At 39.8% G+C, this 22,603-nt stretch overlaps 1 protein-coding gene across 1 annotated transcript; it reads left to right on the top strand.

Annotated features, from left to right (window-relative positions):
• The first annotated feature begins 943 nt into the window (after positions 1–943).
• On the top strand, positions 944–2,513 carry LOC107783985 (allene oxide synthase, chloroplastic-like). The gene is given in 3 exon segments (NM_001325375.1): positions 944–959; positions 962–964; positions 967–2,513. Coding segments are annotated over 3 exon segments (1,566 nt in total).
• The last annotated feature ends 20,090 nt before the right edge of the window (positions 2,514–22,603 follow it).

Below are 22,603 nucleotides of genomic sequence, written 5' to 3'. Positions count from 1 at the left end.
GTAAGATCAGAACAGCGTGACTAGTAAAATTAAACTTTTAACTATTAAGCTGTAATTTTCATCCTAATTTTAATTTCACCCCTTAAAAGTATAATATTTTCAAAGAAAATTTTGAACTTTTTATTAACAGCTTATTTGGATGGTTGTTACGTATCGGTATTGTTTTGATATATACAATATTTGAATAGATTATATTGTTCCCAATCGTTTCATGATGTCATGAACGAATAATATGAAGAATAAACTTGCAATATTATAAAGAAAATATAAGGTAAGGTACGAGATAAAATTATTTTATAAAAAAATAGGGTAAAGGATAAAATAAAATTATTTAATAATAACGAAGGACAAGATGAGAGGAAAATATAAGGTAACGACGCGACCACACCAAATCGATCGTTCCATAAAATGATAATTTAACAATACAATACAATAAAATTTAAATTTCAATCAAAATAAATATTATCTTTAATCGTAACAATACAATAAAATACTACGTGTAACAACAATCCAAACAAGCAAATCAAACACCTACACACAAAACATATAATTAGACCTTGTTAAAATGATTGGAAAAATAAAATCCTACTCCTAGGAATTAAGACTTCTCGATTTATTATATTTTGCCATATGGTACACAAGTCTGGCTCACAATTTTCAACGTTATATATCAGGGAATATTCAACGCCGACACTAGTCTAACATTCAACTTCAACAACAGTTTCTTTACACCAACTTTTTAGTATATTACACGCGTGAAATTTTATATACACACTCAAACACAAAAACACAAACATCAAACTTTTTCCAGTCTTACCACTACATAAAAAGAAAGAAAATTTCATCAAATATCATCACACTCCCAGTCTCCCACTGCTTAAAGTTCCACTTTCTTTTTTATCAAAAAATAATAATAATAATCATACTCCATTTTCTTACAACAATGGCAGTAGCAAAAGTTCAAGACTACATTATCTTCGTGTTTTTCACTTCCTCTCCATTCTCTTCACCAACAGTTTTCATCAAAATACGTCATTGTTCGTCCCATTACACTCTCTTTATCAGAAAAAATACCAACAAGAACAACTGTAACACAATCATCTGAGCTCACAAAATTACCAATCCGTAAAATTCCCGGCGATTATGGTCTTCCTTTAATTGGTCCATGGAAAGATAGACAAGATTATTTTTATAATCAAGGTAAAGAAGAATTCTTCAGATCAAGAGTTCAAAAATACAAATCTACTGTATTTAAAACCAATATGCCACCTGGAAATTTCATTTCTTCCAACCCAAACGTTGTCGTTTTGCTCGACGGCAAGAGTTTTCCGATCCTTTTCGACGTTTCTAAAGTCGAAAAGAAGGATCTCTTCACCGGAACTTTCATGCCGTCGACTGAACTCACTGGCGGTTACCGTGTTCTTTCTTATCTTGATCCTTCTGAACCTAACCATGAAAAATTAAAAAAGCTTCTCTTTTTTCTTCTTTCTTCTCGTCGTGATTATATAATACCCCAATTCCATGAAAGCTATACCGAGCTGTTTGAAACCCTAGAAAAGGAAATGGAGAAAAATGGTAAAGCTGATTTAAACTCGGCTAATGATCAAGCTGCTTTTAATTTCTTGGCTGGATCACTGTACGGAGCGAACCCAGGTGAAACTCAGCTCGGAACTGATGGTCCCACATTGATCGGAAAATGGGTGTTGTTTCAGCTTCATCCTTTGGTCACTCTTGGTCTTCCGAAGGTTCTAGATGACTTTCTCCTCCATAATTTCCGGTTACCGCCAGCTCTGGTGAAGAAAGATTACCAGAGACTCTACGATTTCTTCTATGAGAGCTCCACTGCTGTGCTAAACGAAGCTGAAACTTTTGGTATTTCGCGAGAAGAAGCTTGTCATAATCTTCTCTTCGCTACGTGTTTCAATTCCTTTGGCGGGATGAAGATTTTCTTCCCCAATATGCTGAAATGGATAGCTAAAGCAGGGCTAGAGCTTCATACACGGTTAGCGAACGAGATCCGATCCGCCGTGAAATCCGCCGGCGGGAAGATCACGATGTTGGCGATGGAGAAAATGCCGCTGATGAAATCGGTTGTATACGAGGCTTTACGAATTGATCCACCAGTTGCTTCTCAATACGGAAGAGCCAAACGCGACCTTATGATCGAATCACACGATGCCGTTTTTGAGGTGAAGAAAGGGGAATTGTTATTCGGGTACCAACCATTTGCGACGAAGGATCCGAAGATTTTTGACCGACCCGATGAGTTCGTACCCGATCGGTTCGTAGGTGAAGAAGGGGAAAAGTTGTTGAAACATGTATTATGGTCTAACGGACCGGAAACGGAGAGTCCGACGGTGGAGAATAAACAGTGTGCCGGAAAGGATTTTGTGGTGCTGGTTTCGAGATTGTTTGTAACGGAGGTTTTTCTCCGTTATGACACGTTGGATGTCGACGTCGGTACGTCGCCGTTAGGAGCTAAGATTACTATAACCTCTTTGAAGAGAGCTTAGTTTTTGAACGGAGTTGGAATCGGAATTTGGTCAGCACTGTCACCATCGGACTTTCTATTGTTATTTATAGTAATAAAATTCGTTTTCCTACTTCCATAACGGGATGATCTTTTTGTTGTTGTTTAGGTTGGTGTAAATGTTTTTCCTTCTCATATTAGTTATCGATCCAAAAAGAATGTCACGTTTTATATTTAAAAATAATTTAATTTGGACATAAGAATTATAAAATTTCGAAAAAATTAAAATATTCTTTTAAAAATAATATTTAAAAATTTAAAATTATGTTTCGACATAAATATAATTTTTGGTTATTTTTGAATTTTTGTGAGTAATAAAAGTGAATTTAAAAAAATATCTTTTTATAATTTTTAAAATTTTTGAAAAATTTTAAAATTATCTTTAAATAAAAATAAAAAATTTTATGGTTAAACAATAATTTCGAAAAAAAGTAACAAAATTTTGAAATAAAGTAAAAAAGAATTTATGGCCAAATAGGCTCCTAATGAGAACACAAATTTTAAAATTTTTTTTTTTTAAATTTCGCGTCAAGTCAAATAATGTCACAAAAAATTATAACGTAAGCAATAATATTACTACTTTATTTATTTATCAACTGTCATGTCATCGAACTACATGTTCTACTTATTTAGAAGCGAGAGTTGGGCTCTTCGTCGTCCTACTTCCTGATTTACAATTAGGTCCCTTTTTTGCATCAAAAGTCGGGGTATTTTTGTCACTCTGCTCACTTTGTACTTTCTACGGTCGTCTTTTACCTTCGCGCCTTTTCCATGGACGTGGAAGACAAATCGGCTCTTGCTTCTGCTGCTGTCAGCTGTTTCTCCAGATGTGTAGCACCTGCTTTTTGATGGATATCCGATTAGGGGTGACCGCCAATAATATCTATAACAGCCTCTGTTCTGCTCGGGTTTTCTTTTCGTTTTTTCGTTTGGTGGCTTACTACTTTGTTCCTTTTGGTCTCTGTCACGATCCAAACTAACCCTATTATGATGACGCCTATCGTAAAATTAGACAAGTCGATTCATTTTCAAAACAAACCGATATTTTTATTTTAAAGATAATTTCAAAACTACTTAACATAAAAACCTTCGTAAAGAAATTCGAATCAAAATAAAAATACGGAAAAAAAAATCCGACATCGGGGTGTCACTAGCCATCAACATCTACAATAATTAGTCTGATAATATCGAGACTAACATAGTCTGAAAAATAACTAAATACAATTAAAGAAAGATAAGAGGGAGAAGAGCAGAGTTGCGATCGTCAGGCAGCTACCTTGCTATCCCCGAAAAAATCTGCAACCGGAATAGTCAACAGCCGCTACCATGTCCAGCTACACCTGGATCTGCACACAAGGTGCAGTGAGTAACGTGAGTACGCCAACTCAGTAAGCGACAACAGTAAATAAAGACTGAGAAGTAGTGACGACCAGTAATGCAAGTAAAGTTCATATCACAAAAATTCAGTAAGACACAACATGCTTTTAAAATCAGGGTTTGAATCGAATCAGCTCTTTTAAATCCAGTTTCAGTAAAATCATTTAAAGACTTCTTCCAATATTTTTTCAAACAAAGGCTCAATGCAAAGGTGAGAAAAATAATGAAATCATAATCAGCCACTCGGGCAACATCACTCATATACAGCCCCTCGGGAAAACCTCACAATCACTCGTATACAGCCCCTCGGGCATACCTCACAATCACTCGTAAACAGCCCCTCGGGCATACCTTACCATCTCTCATGCCTCCCAGCCACTCAGCACTTGGCACTCGCACTTAGTAGGTACATGCACTCACTGGGGGTGTGTACAAACTCCGGAGGGGCTCCTTCAGCCCAAACGCTATATCAAGCCAAATCATGGCATAAATCAATCAGGCCCTCGGCCTATATCAAACATAATGCGGCGTGCAGCCCGATTTCATAAATATCCTCACAAATCAGGCCCTCGGCCTCACTCAGTCATAAACCTCTCAAGCCACTCGGGCTCTCAGTAAAACATGGTATACAGCCCAAAACAATATTTATATGCATCAAAACAGAGTAATAAAAACTGAGTTATGCAGTAAACAGGTATAACCATAACTGAGTATAGATTTTCAATCGAAAACAGTTAGAGGATAGTAAGAAAAGTCCCCTAAGGGTCCAAACAGCACTGGCACAAGGCCCAAACATGGCATTCAGCCCAATTTACAGAAACTCTTTCTAAGACACATAAGTATCATATAGTTTCAACAAAATATGCAACTTTACAGTTGCTACGGGACGGACCAAGTCATAATCCCCAACGGTGCACGCCCACACGCCCGTCACCTAGCATGTGCGTCACCTCAAAATAGTAAAATGATACGAAATCCGGGGTTTCATACACTCAGGACTAGATTTACAATTGTTACTTACCTTAAACTGGTCAAATCTCTATCCCGCGATGCTCTTGCCTCTCGACTCGGCCTCCAAATGATCAGAATCTATTCACAATCAGTACAATACCATCAATATATGCTAATGGAATGAATTCCACAAGAAAAACTATCAAATTAGCCCAAAATCCCGAAATTGGCTCAAACCCGACCCCCGGACCCACGTCTTGAAATCCGACAAAATTTACAAAACTAGAAAACCCATTCACTCACGAGTCCATACATACGAAATTTATCAAAATCCGACATCCATCCAAAACACACCCGAGGCCCTCGGGACCTCAACCAAAAATACCAACAAGTCATATATCAACATACAAACTTAGTCGAAACAATATCAAATCACTCAAAATAATATCCAATCACCAAATTACCCTTAGATTCAAGCCTAAGAACTTCTAATCTTCTGAATTCCACAAACAACGCCGAAACCTACTAAACCACGTCCGAATGACCTCAAAATTTACACACACGTTACAAATGACACTACGAACCTACTCCAACTTTCGGAAATCCATTCTGACCCCGATATCAAATTTTTCACTGCCGACCAAAAATTGCCAAATTTTCAATTACGTCAATTCAAGCCTAATTCTATCACGGACCTCCAAATCACATTCTGGACGTACTCCTAAGTCCAAAATCACCAAACGGAGCTAACAAAACCATAAAAATTCAAATCCGAGATTGTTTACACATAGGTCAATATCCGGTTGACTTTTCCAACTTAAACTTCTACTTTAGAGACTAAGTATCTTATTCCACTCCGAAACCACTCCGGACCCGAACCAACCAACCCGATATATCATAATATAGCTGAAAAGCACAAAAGGAAGCAAAAATGGGAAAAACAGGTCTATAACTCTCGAAACGACCGGACGGGTTGTTACATCCTCCCCCTCTTAAACAACCGTTCGACCTCTAACGGGTCTAGAAACATACCTGGAGTTTCGAATAGGTGTGGATATCTGCTCTGCATCTCTCGCTCGGTCTCCCAGGTGGCCTCCTCCACCGGCTGCCCTCTCCATTGCACCTTCACTGAAGCTATGTCCTTTGACCTCAACCTTCGAACCTACCGATCCAAAATAGCCACCAGCTCCACATCATAAGTCATATCACCCTCTAACTGAACCGTGCTGAAATCCAAAACATGGGACAGATCTCTAATATACTTTCGGAGCATGGAAACATGAAACACTGGGTGCACGCTCGACAAACTGGGTGGTAAGGCAAGCTTATAAGCCACCTCCCTTATCCTCTGAAGCACCTCAAAAGGCCCAATGAACCGGGGGCTCAACTTGCCCCTCTTCCCAAACCTCATAACACCCTTCATGGGTGATACCTTCAGCAAAACCTTCTCCCCAACCATGAAAGATACATCACGGACCTTCCTGTCAGCATAGCTCTTCTACCTAGACTGCACCATGTGAAGTCGCTCCTGAATTAATTTCGCCTTGTCTAATGCGTCTTGGACCAAGTCTGTACCCAAGAGCCTAGCCTCACCCGGCTCAAACCATCCTACTGGGGATCTACACCTCCTCCCATATAAAGCCTCTTACGGAGCCATGTGAATACTCGACTGATAATTGTTGTTATATGCAAACTCCACGAGTGGCAGAAACTGGTCCCATGAACCCCCAAAGTCAAAGACACAAGCGTGCAACATGTCCTCCAATATCTGAATAGTACGCTCGAACTGCCCTCCAGTCTGAGGGTGAAAAACTGTGCTCAACTCAACCTGAGTACCCAACTTCCGCTGCACGGCCCTCCAAAACTGTGACGTAAACTGAGTGCCCTTGTCTGAAATGATGGAAACTGGGACACCATGCAGGCGAACAATCTCTCGGATGTAAATCTCAGCCAACCGCTCTGAAGAGTAAGTAGTGACAACTGGAATGAAGTGTGCGGACTTGATCATCCAATCCACAATAACCCAAATAGCATCGAACTTCCTTGAAGTCCGTGGGAGCCCAACTACGAAATCCATAGTGATCCGCTCTATAACGACTCGGCCGGTCATTTTGAGTATTATAACCCCGTTTCCCCATTTACTTCTCAAATTGGGCTTTACAGTTGTTGTGTGACTTGCCGGGGCAATTGGTTCGGGTCCGGTGAGGTTTTGGAATGAATTGGAACACTTAGTTCTAAGGTTTAAAGATTAAGTTAAAATAGTGGCCGGATGTCGACTTATTTGTAAACGACCTCAGAATTTAATTCTGATGATTCCAACAGCTCAGTATGGTGATTTTGCACTTAGGAGCGTGTCCAAAAAATTATTTGGAGGTCCGTAGTGGAATTAGACTTGAAATGCCGAAAGTTGAATTTTTGGGAAGGTTGACTGGGGTTTCACTTTTTGATATCGAGGTCGGAATCATATTTTTGAAATTGGAATAGCTTTGTTATGCCATTTATGACTTGTACGCAAAATTTGAGTTCATTCGGGATTGATTTGCTATATTTCGGCATTGAACCTAGAATGTTCGATGTCGATTCTTCAAGAATATGTGGTATCACATTAAGAAAATGAGCTCCAAATTCAGTTTTGATTGAAGTATTAGATCCGTATTGAAATTACAGAGCCATAGCAAAAAGAATCATTGTATTCGAACATCATATGAGAGAGTTATGCCTATTTTCGTGTCTGAAACAACTTTTCTGTCGCCGCGAGCGCCCAGGGTAGCGTGGGGCGCTAGCCCTGGCACTGGGAATTTTGGGATGCTGGAAACTGCGCCACAGGCAGCACCCCACGCTACCTGTGACGCCCGAAACAGCTGAAGGTCTATAAAACGGGGTTCTTGCCATTTTTATTCATTTTTGAGTTTATGGAGCTCGGTTTAGGCGATTCTTGGGCGATTTTCACGGGAAAACATTGGGATAAGTGTTCCTTATCATATATTGATTATATTTCATGATTCCATATTCATTTACATCATGAATCCGTGAATTTATGGAAGAAAAATCAGATTTTTATAAAATCTTTCAAAAATGTAAAATCAAGATTTGAAGGTCAATCTGATGTCGAAATTTGATAATTTTTGTATGGTTGGACTCGTATCGGAATGGGTGTTCGAATTTTGTAACTTTTGTCGGTTTACGATACGTGGACCCCACAGGCGATTTTTGAGCTAAAATTTGGATTTTTATGAAAAATTAGCATTTTCATATGGAATTGATTCCTATACCTCGTGTTGATTGTATTGAATTATTTTGACTAAGATTCGAGGCGTTCGGAGGCCGAATCACGAGGAAAAGGTTTATTGGAATGAAGAATTTGCTTGGATTGAGGTAAGTAACTCTTCTAATCTTGGAGTTGAGGGTATGAACCTTGAATATATGTATTTTGTGAATTGTTGGGAGGTGACGCACATGCTAGGTGACGGGCGTGTGGGCGTGCACTATAGAAATTATGACATAATTATTTATGTGGAATTTTATAGTTAAATAACCTTTGTATTTTTCATGCGGTTTTATGTGTTAAAGAAATTGAGCTGAAAAGCATATTACAAATCATGTTAAGGCTATGTGCCAGTATTATTGGGACCCACAGAGGTCATATTGCTGTGAATTATTATGTTAAATTGAAAAGTCATACTCAGTCATATTCATTTTATTGCATATCGTAACTCAGTTTTATGACTCTATTTTTTATGCATAAAAATATTTTGGACTGAATGCCCTGTTTTACTGAGATGCCCGAGTGGCTTGAGAGGTTTATGACTGAGTGAGGCTGAGGGCCTGATTTATGTTTCATATTCATTTGATCGGGCTGCACGCCGCAGCATGTTATATATTCATGGGATCGGGCTGCACGTCGCAACATGTTTGATATCGGTCGAGGGCCTGATTGGTGAGGATGGGTGTGGATCGGGGCTGCTCGCCTGCAGCATACTTATGACTGAGTGAGGCCGAGGGCCTGATTGGTGAGGATGAGTGTAGATTGGGGTTGCCCGCCTGCAGCATACTTTATTATTATCGCACGTGAGTTGTCCGTGCAGATTATAACGCTTGGGATGAAGGATCCCCTCCGGAATCTGTACACACCTCCAGTGAGCGCAGGTACCTACTGAGTGCCGAGTGTTGAGTGACTAGGAGGCATGAGTAATTGTAAGGTATGCCCGAGTGGCAAGAGTGATTATGAGGTATGCCCGAGTGGCAAGAGTGATTGTGAGGTATGCCCGAGTGGCACGAGTGACTGTGAGGTTTGCCCGATGGGCTCTATATGAGTGATGTTCTGCCCGAGGGGCTGTTTATGATTTTATCAATAAATTGCATCGCATTGGCATGCACACATGACATACAGGCATAGAGATGTATTTTTCCTCATGCTGTACAACATCACATCATTCATGATTTCTCACACATTTTTGACAGATGGGCATAGTGATGCATTTGTTTTACACGGATTATCCGGAAGGAAAATGAAATATATTATTTGTTATTGACAAGATTTTGGGAGAAATTTATTGTTTTCAAACTATTTATATTATTGGAAATTTCGGCAAACGATTTGGGTTTTCACTGAGATATTTGAAAGGAAGAACTATAATTTTTGAAATCATTATTTGGCTGAGTATTTTATCCTTGAGTTATTTCTGGTATTATTTGCTTTATGTTGTTATGGATTATTGTGTACTATTGGTTGTGGACCCGACCTTGGTAGAAGCTCGTCACTACTTTCAACCTACGGCTAGGTTTGTTACTTACTCAATACATGGGGTCGGTTGTACTGATACTACACTTCTGCACATTGCGTGCAGATGTTGGCTGTTGTTGTTGCTGTGCTCGATGGTTGCGGGACTTGAAGATGTACCTGCGTTCCTGTCGTAGCTGCCTCTTGTTCAGGGTAGCCTTAGATTTATAAAAGCTCTGTTTATGTATTATTCAAACAGACTATATATTTATTTCATTTCTGCTTTGTATACTCTATTCTTAGAAGCTCATGATTTGCACTACCAGTTTTTGGGGAGATGTATCGGTTTTAGATATTTTCTTTTAATTAATTTCATTGGAATTGGATAGTTGGAAATTGGCTTACCTAGCGGGTTGGGTTAGGTGCCATCACGACTAGTTGGATTTTGGGTCGTGACAAGTTGGTATCAGAGCTCTAGGTTCATAGGTTCTACAAGTCATGAGCAAGTGTCTAGTAGAGTCTTGCGGATCGGTATGATGACGTCCATACTTATCTTCGAGAGGCTACAAGGCATTTAGGATAATTTCCCATCTTTCTTTCCTTATCGTGCGGAATTGATTCAGCTTGAAATATAACTCTTTGAATTCCTTCCACATATTCGTATGCGCACATGAGCGCTCGGTATCAGCTGTGCATCGCCGGCTTGTAATTCTTTGAATGAGGTTCGAGGTATGTATTCTGTGTTTTGGTGATGGGCCAGTCTGGAGGACTTGAGGCCATGGTTAAACCGTAGCTTAAGCTCGGTAGCTTCAGTTATAACTTGTACAATTGAACTCATATGTCCGATAATGACCCTACAGTGGAATTTATTGCTCGATGAGCGGTGAAATTGCGGTTTGATGGGTATGTTGTGACCGCGGAATGTGTTAAAACGATTTGAATATGACGAGAAGTGTTTCCTTGAAATGTAAAGGAAAGTCCATTGGGTGCTTGATTTTTGAATTGATGTGGCGTACAGTCTCCAGTATGAATGTTTTGAAGGATCTTTTATATTGTTAAACTTTTGGGGTAAATTAAATTCTCATGTCTGGGTAATGAGTTGGACGTAGATTGACTAAGTGATTGCATAGTAATTGTGACTGCGAAAAAGATACCAGATTGAAGCTAAGCAGGTGGATTATCCCCTGCGGAGTAATCTACGTAGGAGTATTCCTTATGATGTGAGTAGAGAGTTTTTTTTTCTAACGACGGGGTGTATGGGTGGATATTTGACTGAATCTGGTTGAGAAAGTTGACTTGTGTGTTAAGAGGATGAATACGAGTTTAGCAGTTGATTGAGGTATTTTTATGGTTGGCATTGTATGAACTTGGGAAGAAGTTTCGTTGGACTGACTGTAGCATTATGGAAATAAGAGAGTATTGGTATTGTGAGTTATGGGATGTTTTAATCTATGGCTTTGAGCCAAGTGGGGGAGTCTGCTATTGACAATTTGATTTCATGGTTAGGTGTTAAATTTTAATTTTGGTCGGAGGCATACTTGTGGGTTAGCTATGACTTGCAGAAGTTGAGATCGAGGATGACTCGAATAAGGAAATTCCTGGTTAAGGATTTATATTTCACGTATGAGTAAATGAAATTCGTGGGATGAGTGAGTTGTTATTGGTGAATGATGTAGTGCGCACAAAGTATGAATTTGATATGTGGTGTTAAAGTAGAGTTGCTTCTTTGAGTATTGTGGTGCTAATGGGGCACATGTCTTTTGGCCCATTTGGGCGGTGCAATTAGATTTGAGCAAAGTGGGTGACTCTCGAGAAATATTTCAGTGGGTTGAGAATTATATATAGCAATTGAGAATATTTCCGGACTTGTGTATGGATAAAATCCGAGATTTGCGTTTGATGGTGCCTGACTTGCGAAAATTCTATATGACTAAGGATTCTACATTTTTGTATAAGGAAGGTAAGGAGAACAATTTCAAATTCACATAAGGTATTCTCAAAGTGAGTGTTATAGTTGTGGTATTTTTGAAGGTGCTTAAGAAGAGTACAATTTCTTATGGGTCGTAGGGCGTTGTGGTTCTATGTTAGGTTGTGGGGTGAGTTGTGGTTAAAGATCGTGGTATTTTAGCAAGGAGGAGTATCAATGTGGAGGCATATTCAGAACAGACTCGGTGAAATAGGACAACTGGGTAGTAGACTGGACCAGTATGGTAATGGTAAGATCAGTCCTTTGGGTAATTACGATATGGTAAGACTTTACAGATATTTTGGTGGCAATATTCTTGGGTTTGGTGACATGCGTGGCTTGGATGAGTTGGAGAGATTCGGTCCTGGTGGCTTGGTTGTGCAAATGGATTCCAAAGAATTATTGATGGTTTCTACCTGTGTGGAGAACGTGTTATGTATTGTGATTTCCTCCGGGAAAGAAGCAAGAGAAAGGTTTATAACTAAAAGGGTATGTAAATTATTGGTGACTCAAAGTTGATAATGGGATTCTTGTGCTTGTCACATGATGGCATAATAGATGCGGTGAGTTGTGTGGGATTAAGGTTGGCGTGTGCAAGGTCACGGTTTAGCCTTGAAAGGGAGGTCATAAATTCTTAGAGGCATGAACAATTTTCGATGTCTTGATGAATACTATTACTACTTGGTGTTGTATGAGAAGGGGGCGGACTTCAGAAGGCGTACTGTATTTTGACTTACGGATGTATAAATTGGTATTGCAGTACTCACACTGTTGATAGAATACTGATATTCAAATTTTGACAAGTGGCACGGAAGAATTTTTTTAAAGTATTTATCATGGATGATCGTGTATAAGAGAGGTGTTAGATATTTGGGCGGTGGAGATGGAATCAAATATGGTGATTCACGTGTTCTATGGATTTGGAGATTGGGAGTTCTCAGGAGCGGATTATTTCATGGTTGTGGACTGTGAAGTGGTGGCCTGAGCTAGCCAGATGATAGAATGTGTTATGATTCAGTCATTATGGAGTTTCGGAAGAATTTTTATCTATTTGTGGGTAACCCGAGTTGATTTGGTGGTCCATAGGTAGGCCCAATTCAGATGTGTATTCTACACCGAGCCGGAATGGTTGACTCCATACTGCTATTATTGAAGGATGTGTTATTCGGTTGATGTTAAACTTATTCATGTTCTCAAATGATCTATGAGTTACTCCTTTATGCTATGAGGAGTTGTGATTCATTGGTTATGTGCACAGATGGTGCGGTTCTATTTGAGCTTTATAGCGGAATTTGAGTGTGATGAGTATTTGGGTATTGCATGATCGATAGCGTAATAGTTATGTCCTTTCAGGTTTTGTGTGGTATTTTTATTATTTGCCTCTCCGACGTTATTGATTTTGAGCAGGGTGTCTCGGGGTATATTATATGGACCAGCGTTTGGATGGGGACACATATTACAACGGAGCTATGTTAAGGTATGAACCTTGTGTTAGAATCGGGTGATGGTTCTATGGTGTATGATGAATTTTCAGCATTTCGTTGTGGCGGTACTTATTAATATTGCGGGGCAGTTCTCTCATTTGAGTCATTTTTTCATGACTGAGTACATTTGAATTGCTGCGTATTGGTGCACAGATGGCACGGGTTGTGGCTCTGAGTTATATTGGTGCGACATGTCTGTGGAAATAGTTGTGTTTAGTAATATAAGGTCATTGGACCTCGAATGAGTACTATCATGTTTGATTACGGTATGTTAGGGAGGATAATATTGAAAGTTGGCTCAAAAAGCGATTATGGTTCTGGTTGGGGCGAGAGAGCTCTGTGACTTGTTTATTTCGTGTGTTTCTTTTATTATCAACAGTGTACGAAGGTTTTAGGATAAGGTTTGGTTCGATATGGGTTTAATACTAGTATGCGGTTGGTTTTGGAGTAGTCACTGCGATCAGGAATGGTGCTACGAGCATGCGAGTTGTGTAATATGTTGGTTGATTATATCCGTGGTTATAGTTATAGCTCGATGCAACTTGTTCGGATTTATACGGTGTGTAAATGTAAGACTTGTGTCTTGAAAGAAATTCTAAAGGTTGGAAATTAAATTCCAAGGTTTATGGGCTAGAGTTAAATTAATGAATTCAGTTGGATTGTGTTGTCAAGCCTATATGGAATAGGGTGACGCGGGTTCACCCCCGGGTACATGTGTGGTAAGATGGAACATCGGTTTGTTGGCTTGGAAACAACTCTTGGCACGTTCGAGGACGAACGTATGTTTAAGTAGGGGAGAATGTAACGACCCGGCCGGTCGTTTTGAGTATTACAACCCCGTTTCCCCATTTACTTCTCAAATTGTGCTTTACAGTTGTTGTGTGACTTGCCGGGGCAATTGGTTCGGGTCCGGTGAGGTTTTGGAATGAATTCGAACACTTAGTTCCAAGGTTTAAAGCTTAGGTTAAAATAGTGACCAGATATCGACTTATGTGTAAACGACCTCAGAATTTAATTCTGATGATTCCAACAGCTCCGTATGGTGATTTTGGAATTAGGACCGTGTCCGGAAAATTATTTGGTGGTCCGTAGTGGAATTAGGCTTGAAATGCCGAAAGTCAATTTTTTGGTAAGGTTAACCGGGGTTTCACTTTTTGATATCGAGGTCGGAATCATATTTTTGAAATTGGAACAGCTTTGTTATTCCATTTATGACTTGTACGCAAAATTTGAGTTCATTCCGGATTGATTTGCTATGTTTCGGCATTGAACCTAGAATGTTCGATGTCGATTCTTCAAGAATATGTGGTATCAAATTAAGCAAATGAGCTCCAAATTCAGTTTTGATTAAAGTATTAGATCCGTATTGAAATTACGGAGCCATAGCAAAAAGAATCATTGAATTCGGACATCGTATGAGAGAGTTATGCCTATTTTCGTGTTTGGAATGATTTTTCCGTCGCCGCGAGCGCCCAGGGTAGCGTGGGGCGCTAGCCCTAGCGCTGGGAATTTTGGGATGCTGGAAACTGCGCCACAGGCAGCGCCCCACGCTACCTGTGACGCCCGAAACAGCTGAGGGTGTACCCCAAGGTGAGGTACTGGGCCTAATGTAACCTTTCTCCAGCAAATCTTTTAACTGCTCCTTCAACTCCTTCAATTCGGCAGGTGCCATTCTATACGGAGGGAAGGATATTGGTTGAGTTCCTGGAAGCAAATCGATGCTAAAATCAATCTCTCGCTCTGGAGGAATACCTGGAAGCTCATCTGGAAACACATCTGCATACTCTTTGACTACGGGAATAGACTGAAGTATAGGTATCTCAGCATCTGCATCTCTAACTCGTACAATATGATAAATGCACCCTTTTGCGATCATTTTCCTCGCCTTCAGATAGGAAATAAACCTACCTCTGGGTGTTGCTGTATTACCTACCCATTCAAGGACTGGCTCACCCAAAAAATGAAATCTGACTGCCTTTGCTCGGCAATCAACTGTGGCATAGCAAGCTGCCAACCAGTCCATGCCCATGATAGCATCAAAATCCATCATCTCTAGCTCAACTAGGTCAGCTGAGGTCTAACGACTACAAATTGTCACCGTACAACCTCGATAAACCCGTCTAGCAATAATCGATTCTCCGACTGATGTAGATACCGCAAAAGGATCACTTAGTATTTCAGGCACTATACCAAACTTCCTCGCGACAAATGGGGTAATATACGATAAAGTAGATCCTGGGTCTATCAAAGAATAAGCATCGCGAGAGCAAATGGTTAATATACCTGTCACAACGTCTGGTGAAGACTCCTGGTTCTGTCGACCCGCTAAAGCATAGATACGGTTCTGATTACCACTTGAACTGGAACCTCTACCTCTGCCTCGACCTCTACCAGCCGAAGACTAAGACTCATGCCTTGAAGGATGCACGGACATAGACGATCCTGTTGCTGAACTCGCTGGTTGTGCCATTCCCCCAGAATCTCTATTTGGGCAATCTCGCATCATATGCCCCAGACGCCCACATGTATAACAAGCATCAGAACCTGCTCGGCACGTGCGGCGACGAGACTTAGAGTTCAGGATTAATGACTGGGTATTCTTAAAGGTATCACCTATGAAGGGCGTGATGAGGTTTGGCAAGAAAGGCAAGCTTAGCCCACGGTATATTGGGCCTTATAGGATCATTCAGAGAGTGGGCCAAGTAGCTTATGAGTTAGAGTTGCCCTCAGAATTGGAGTCTGTCCATCCGGTTTTTCACGTATCTATGCTACGAAAGTGCATTGGCGATCCTACCCGAGTGGTGCCCACAGATGATGTACAGATTACAGAGGACTTGTCATACGAGGAAATTCCAGTTGCCATCCTAGACCGACAAATCCGCAAGCTACGAAATAAGGAGGTAGCTTCTGTGAAGGTTTTATGGAGGAGCAAGAATGTAGAAGAGATGACGTGGGAATCGGAGAAAGAAATGAAGTCTAAATACCCCCACCTATTTCAAACTGAAGATATGGTTCGAGATGGGATGCTACAACATAGCTCTATGTAGGCTAGCAGGTCATCAGGTAAGCTTTTATTTTTCACTTTCAATATTTATGATTTACGGTCGGTGAGGCAAATTGCTGCTATTTATAAAGATTGGTCATGTGTGGCATGCATAGTATGTTTTCTAGCTGCGTGCAGGTTGGTTTTAACCTAGTGTACGAAGGATACTCTGGCAAAATTTTCCAAAGCCTCTAAGAGTAAACATTCGAGGATGAATGTTCCCAAGGGGGGAGTGATGTTACACCCTATATTTTTGAACGTAAAAATGCGTCGTAAGCAAACTAATATAGGACCAAAAATGAGATAATATTTAAAAGTATATAAAGTAAGTTAATCATATTACCTATGAGGTTACAAATATTAAAGATCTATGAGTCTATTTTCCAACGCATTAAACCGTTTGTCAATACGACATCGGAGTAGAGAGATATGGGCATTTTTGCGATACTGCGCAAGCTGCTAGGTGACAAGTAGGTGTGTCACCTACTTGCTTAAATGAAAGCCCAAAAATGGACCATTTCGGGTCGTCCAAAGAGACCTTTTAAAGGCCCATTTTCTTCATATATTAGACTTAAAATAGAGCATAATAACCAGACATAAGCTCTGCAAAGAATCCTCCCAAAAATTTCCCACAAACCCTAATTGATTTTCTCTCCCTTTCAAGTTCTAATTAGAGGTAAAACCTAAAGTTTGAAGAACCAAGATAGGAGCTGAGTTATCCAACAAATAAGGTGAGTTTACTGCTCTCTTTCATCCATTTGTTCTTCTATAAATTCATGGCAAGTCGTTCTATACTTGTAAGAACTCACGGGACGGTGATCAGAAGCCGTGAGTTCGAGTTATTCACTTGTAGCGGACTGTTTTGCGGACTGTTTTGTGTTGCTGTTGGGCTGCGTGTTTTACTACTGTTTTGTGGAGTTTTGGAGGAGGAAGGGGGTGTAGAAACACCATATAAATGTAGGGTGGTTGGCTGGTCGTTCGTCATAACATTTCCGGATCGTTTGACACTACTACGGTGGTCGTTTTGAGTATGAAGAGATTGGGGTGTGTTGGGCTGTTTTGTAGTGTTTGATGGCGTATATAGGGCTGGAAAATGATGTATTTATGTTGTTATTGTTCTGTTCTTATATTGTTGGTGTTATCTTGAATTTGGAGGAATAAGGATTATAGGGGAGATGCTGCTCGTTTTAATACAAAATAAGTTTGTCGTTCGTTGTGCGATAGTTGTACCTTTCATAACTTAACGATAGTATTATTATCATTCTTGTAGATTAAGGTGCAAAGAGGTGAGTTCAACTTGGTGATTGGGAAGATTGTGATAAGGTATGTTAAGGCTAATCCCTTCCTTCATTTTGGCATGATCTCGTAGCTACATGTGTTAATAATGAGACATAAAGAGAAGTTCGTATTCATGAATTTATTCACATTATTCTAGTCTCATAAGTTACAATATTATTCCTTATCGAGACTTCATATTCAGTTTAGTTTTGTCTTTATTCAGTCAAGAGAGCAGAGGGTCTATATATATATATATATATATATATATACAGTATTACACTATTTTCACCACCATCGAGCTATAATCGGTGGGCAGGCCCTATTGGGCAACCTCTGATCAGATGGTAAGTTATATATACCGAGCCTACTGTGGCCAAGCGCCTATGAGCGAGCCCAGGATGGCCGAGGTACAGATGCCCAGTATGGCCGAGCGCTTATGAGCGAGCCTACTACGGCCGAGCAGTTACACATACCGAACCTTATAGGGCCGGACATTTATTTTACTTAATATATTGAGAGAGTTGAGTCAGTATCAGCATGTAAGTATATCTCCAGACCATCTTTGACTCCCAGTTAATTTCAGTTATCATATTATCAGTTCAGTTTCAGCTTTCAGTTATTTTATTGCCTTACATACTCGGTACATTATTTCGTACTGATGTCCCTTTTCTGGGGGCGCTGCATTTCATGCGTGCAGGTTCAGAGAGACAGACGGGTAGACCTCCTCAGTAGATGTTTCCCGAGTTCCGCCTGATCGGTAAGCTCCACGTCTTTCGGAGTTGCCAGGTCTAGAGTTTTGTGTACATCTTATGTATATCTGTATATATGTTATGGGTAGGTCGGGGCCATGTTTCGATCACAGTACATCTATCAGTAGAGGCTTGTAGACATATCCTGTTGGTTAGTGTTGTATGTTGGGTTTGTATAAATTGGTAGTTTGTCAGCTGTAGTAGCTATGACGGCCTTGTCGGCCTAGCTTTATATTGATGTTTAGTTAGCGCTAGTTTCCATTCATTTTTATATTTTGCTTCGCAAATTGTCTTGCAAGGTGGCCCCATGGCCAAAGTATGATATTATATGTTCAGAGTCCCTTAGTCGCAATATGGTATGCCAGATTAGGTGAGGCACCGGGTGCTTGTCTCTCTCCTAGGTTCGGGGCGTGACAGTTAGTTGGGAAAATACTAGAATTCATGCGGTGTGATAAGGTGGGCTAAAACACGGGATGCAATTTTTGAAAAATAATTTTTAAAACTAAATGTAAAGTCTCCCGCGGTTATATGAATAAAGATTGTGATTTATTCTTTTGATTTGAGACTACGAGGCGGTACCTCGGTAGTGACTCTTGTTGGCATTTTTCTGTTTTTGCACTTGTCTTTGGTTGTTGTTTCTTTAGCATATTATTAATTGTTTTCTCCGTGTTGCACTAATTGCTTTAGTTCTGTATAGCTAACCTTGTTATGCTATTTGTTGTTTCAATTTCATTACTGTCATTATTATACCGCCTTATACTTGTTCAGTCTTTCATTTATTCCAGTATGGCCTTGACCTGACCTCGTCACTACCCTACCAAGGCTAGACATGGCACTTATTGGGTACCGTTGTGGTGTACTCATGCTACGCTGCTTCTATATATTTTTTTGTGCAGATCCAGGTACCCCCTACCAGTCCGGGCGTCAATCAGTAGAGTCCATGCGTGGAGACTTTAAGGTATACCTGCCAGCGTCTGCAGGCCTCGGAGTCCCCCTCCACCTGGATTATTTTTTTTGTCCTTATTTGGATACTACTGTATAGAGATATTCAGTATCACTTCATAGAGCTTGTGACTTATATTTTGCCGGGTTTTGGGAGTTGTACATGTTGAGTTGCACAAATCTTATTTTTATTTAGTTATTTTCACGACCCAAATCTCAATATATGTCGTGATGGCGTCCAACATCGCCGTTAGACAAGCCAACGGTGAACTACCAACTTAATTATTCCTTTTATCATTTTCAAAATCGTGAATTTTTATCAGATAGAGAATTTAGCGCATTGAAATCATGGAAACTTACAATTTAAGTAGAAATAATAATAAAAGTGTTTCAATGTTAAGCAAACCACAAATAAATTTTAGAACACCCCAAAACCCGGTGTCACAAGTGCATAGGAAATTCAATAACAATACAACATATGTCTTGAATATAAGAAAGACAGGATAAAGTAAATAATTATGATAAAAACTCTGTGTGCTGCGAATCATTAGCATGGAATGTAGCTCACCATAAAATCCCCTCAGCAGCTGCGCCTACGCGCCCAAATGACCTTCGAAAGAACCTGTCAGATCCTGCATGTTTAGTGCATAAGTGCAATATGAGTACGTAAATCAACGCGTACTCAGTAAGTATCTAGCCTAACCCCGAATAGGTAGTGATGGGGGATCGACATTGACACTTACTAGTAGTCCAGTAAATCAAATATAAATAAGGAGACAAGTATGAAACATGGTAAGTAAACAATGAGTATAGATATAGGCAAATAACATGGTCTACAGCTGAAAAGTAAACACAAAGTCTTCAAATACCGGATACCTCTCAAATGGAATACGTAATGGTCAACACAAATCAATGGTATCTCAAGTTAGGAAAACTCATATGTACGCGGACTCCTTATCAAGTATTTCGCCTGATTTTGTCGAGGCGAGCGGCCCGATCCCATAAGAGTGTTTCATAGAACTGCCGAAGCGAACAACCCGATCCCATAAGAGTGTTTCATAGAACTCTTGAGGCGAACAGCCCGATCCCATAAGAGTGTGTTACAATATCTTCCCGAGGCGAACGACCTGATCCCATAAGAGTGTGTTACAATATCCTACCGAGGCGAAAGGCCCGATCCCATAAGAGTGTGTTACAATATCATGTCGAGGTGAACGGCCTGATCCCATAAGAGTATGAAGCATTTACGGGTCTTTGACGCCACTCACGAATATACGTGTGAGTTATAAAATTCAAGAAAACTTTCCGATGAATACTTACAATGCAGGAGAAATCCGTAAGGGAGGTACAATTTTTATGGCTAATCAAGTAGCTCATCAAATATCTAAAATAGCGAGTCCATTACTCTACGCGAGTCTAGTCTCAGGACATAATGCGAATTAAAGCAATTAAACAGGTAATTATAACTCAAATAGTACAATTAAAGCATGGCGTGAGTCTAAGTCTACCCGGACATAATCAGGAATTTTGGCATACGCATGGACACTCGTCACATCATACGTGCGTATCTCCCACAACATGTAGCACACAACCAATATAACACATATGGGGTAATTTCCCCCTCACAATATTAGACAAGAGACTTACCTTACTCCGAAGTTCCAAAACAGGCTCCATCGCCTCACTAGCGCCTCAAACCAATTCTCAACGATTTGAAACTAGTCAAACAATCAAGAAAACCAATAAAAATATACTCCAACACTCATAATTAATCAATTTATAACAATTCCCAATTACGCTCGAAAAGTTAAAAAAGTCAACCCTCGGGCCCACATGCCCGGATTTCAAAAATGTTCAAAGATAAACATTACCCATAACACCACGAACTCAAATATATAATTTATTCCTAATTTCATGCCCAATTTCATGGTTAAAATCCAAAAACACAAAATTCTAGATTTTCTTCCAAATCCCATAATTTCTACAAAATTCCATGTTTAAATTCATATATAATCCATGTATTTATCTTACGACAAGTAATAATAACTTACCTCATGATATATCGCAAAAATGATCTTCAAGAATCGCCCCAAATCTCCCCACATGTGCTTCAAGAACTTAAAAGTGAATAAAATGAGCTCAAAATCTCGAAATTAGATGTTTAATACACCTTACATGCATCCTCCTTCGCGATCGCGGTCATTACCCATGCGATCGCGATTAACAAAAGTTCCATCATTGTTTCCTTCATCGCGATCGCTGCCAAAATCATGCGATCGCGATGTACAAATTTAATTTTCTTCTTCACAGACACCCTTTGGTATAATGGACATAACTTTTATTAAAAAATACCAACTAATAAACGGTTTAATTTTCTGAAAACTAGATTCAAAGGGCTACAATATTTATTTTTAGATTATTTCCAAATACCTTATAGATTGCAACATATAAGTTCTCGAAGTCAAACCACTGTCAGTAGAAATTCTTTCTACGCGATCGCGATCGCGACCTTTCCTTCCGCGATCGCGATACACATGGCCTGGATGCACTTTACTCTTCGCGATCGCATAGCACACCTCCGACACCAGTTATCAGCAGTTCCAAAAGGCCTAAAAGTGGTCCGAAACCACCCCAAAACTCACCCGAGGTCCGAGAAATCCTGTTCAATCATTCTAACAAGTTTATATACCCTATGTAAACTTGTTCGAAGGCTCGGAATACAATTAATGATCAAACTCAATTTCTTAAACTCTCTTAACTTTCAAACCTTCATCCTTCGTTGAACGCGTCCAAATCATACGTAAACATTTCGGAGTGATGCCAAATTTTGCGTATAAGTCACAAATCACAATATGAACCTATTCCAAGGCTCGGAATCCTAAACGGACATCAATAACACTAAAGTCTACTTCAACTCGAACTTAGGAAATAAATGCCAGCTGAACGTCAATCAATGTCGAAATGCTCCTGGACCATCTGATACTTAACCCGAATATACGCCCAAGTCCAAAATCATCATACGAACCTATTGGAACCTTCAAATACAGATTTCGAGGTTGTTTACTCAAAAGTCAAATCTTGGTCAACTCTTTCAACTTAAAACTACTGAATTGAGAATTTTCTTTCTAAATAATCTCCGAACTTCCCGAAATTCAAATCCGACTAATCGTACGAGTCATAATACATGAATCGAAGCTATTCAAGGCCTCAAACCGCCAAACGGCGTGCTAAAGCTCAAAATAACTGGTCGGGTCATTACAATTATTGAAGTTTTGTGACTTTAAATTACTATTTTAATTATTCCGCATGTTTGTTAGGCTTACCTAGTCTTAGAGACTAGGTTACATCATGATATCCTATGGAGGGAAGTTGGGGTCATGACAGTTCAAGGCAATGTCGTCAAGTCCACCAAGTCTTCGAGTTGAAGTTTTATAACTTTTCAATCTTAAGGTGGACATTTAAGTCCCTTTGCACCTTAAGTTGGGCTCTTCGTGGGTTTGTCCTTAAAAGAAAATATAACTTTTCAATCTTAAGTTGGATATTTAAGTCCCTTTGAACCTTAA

This window comes from Nicotiana tabacum, chromosome 9, assembly GCF_000715075.1.
Source record: "Nicotiana tabacum cultivar K326 chromosome 9, ASM71507v2, whole genome shotgun sequence".
NCBI lineage: Eukaryota > Viridiplantae > Streptophyta > Magnoliopsida > Solanales > Solanaceae > Nicotiana > Nicotiana tabacum.
The sequence above is the reverse complement of the archived record's forward strand: the minus strand, read 5'-3'. Positions and strand labels throughout refer to the sequence as shown.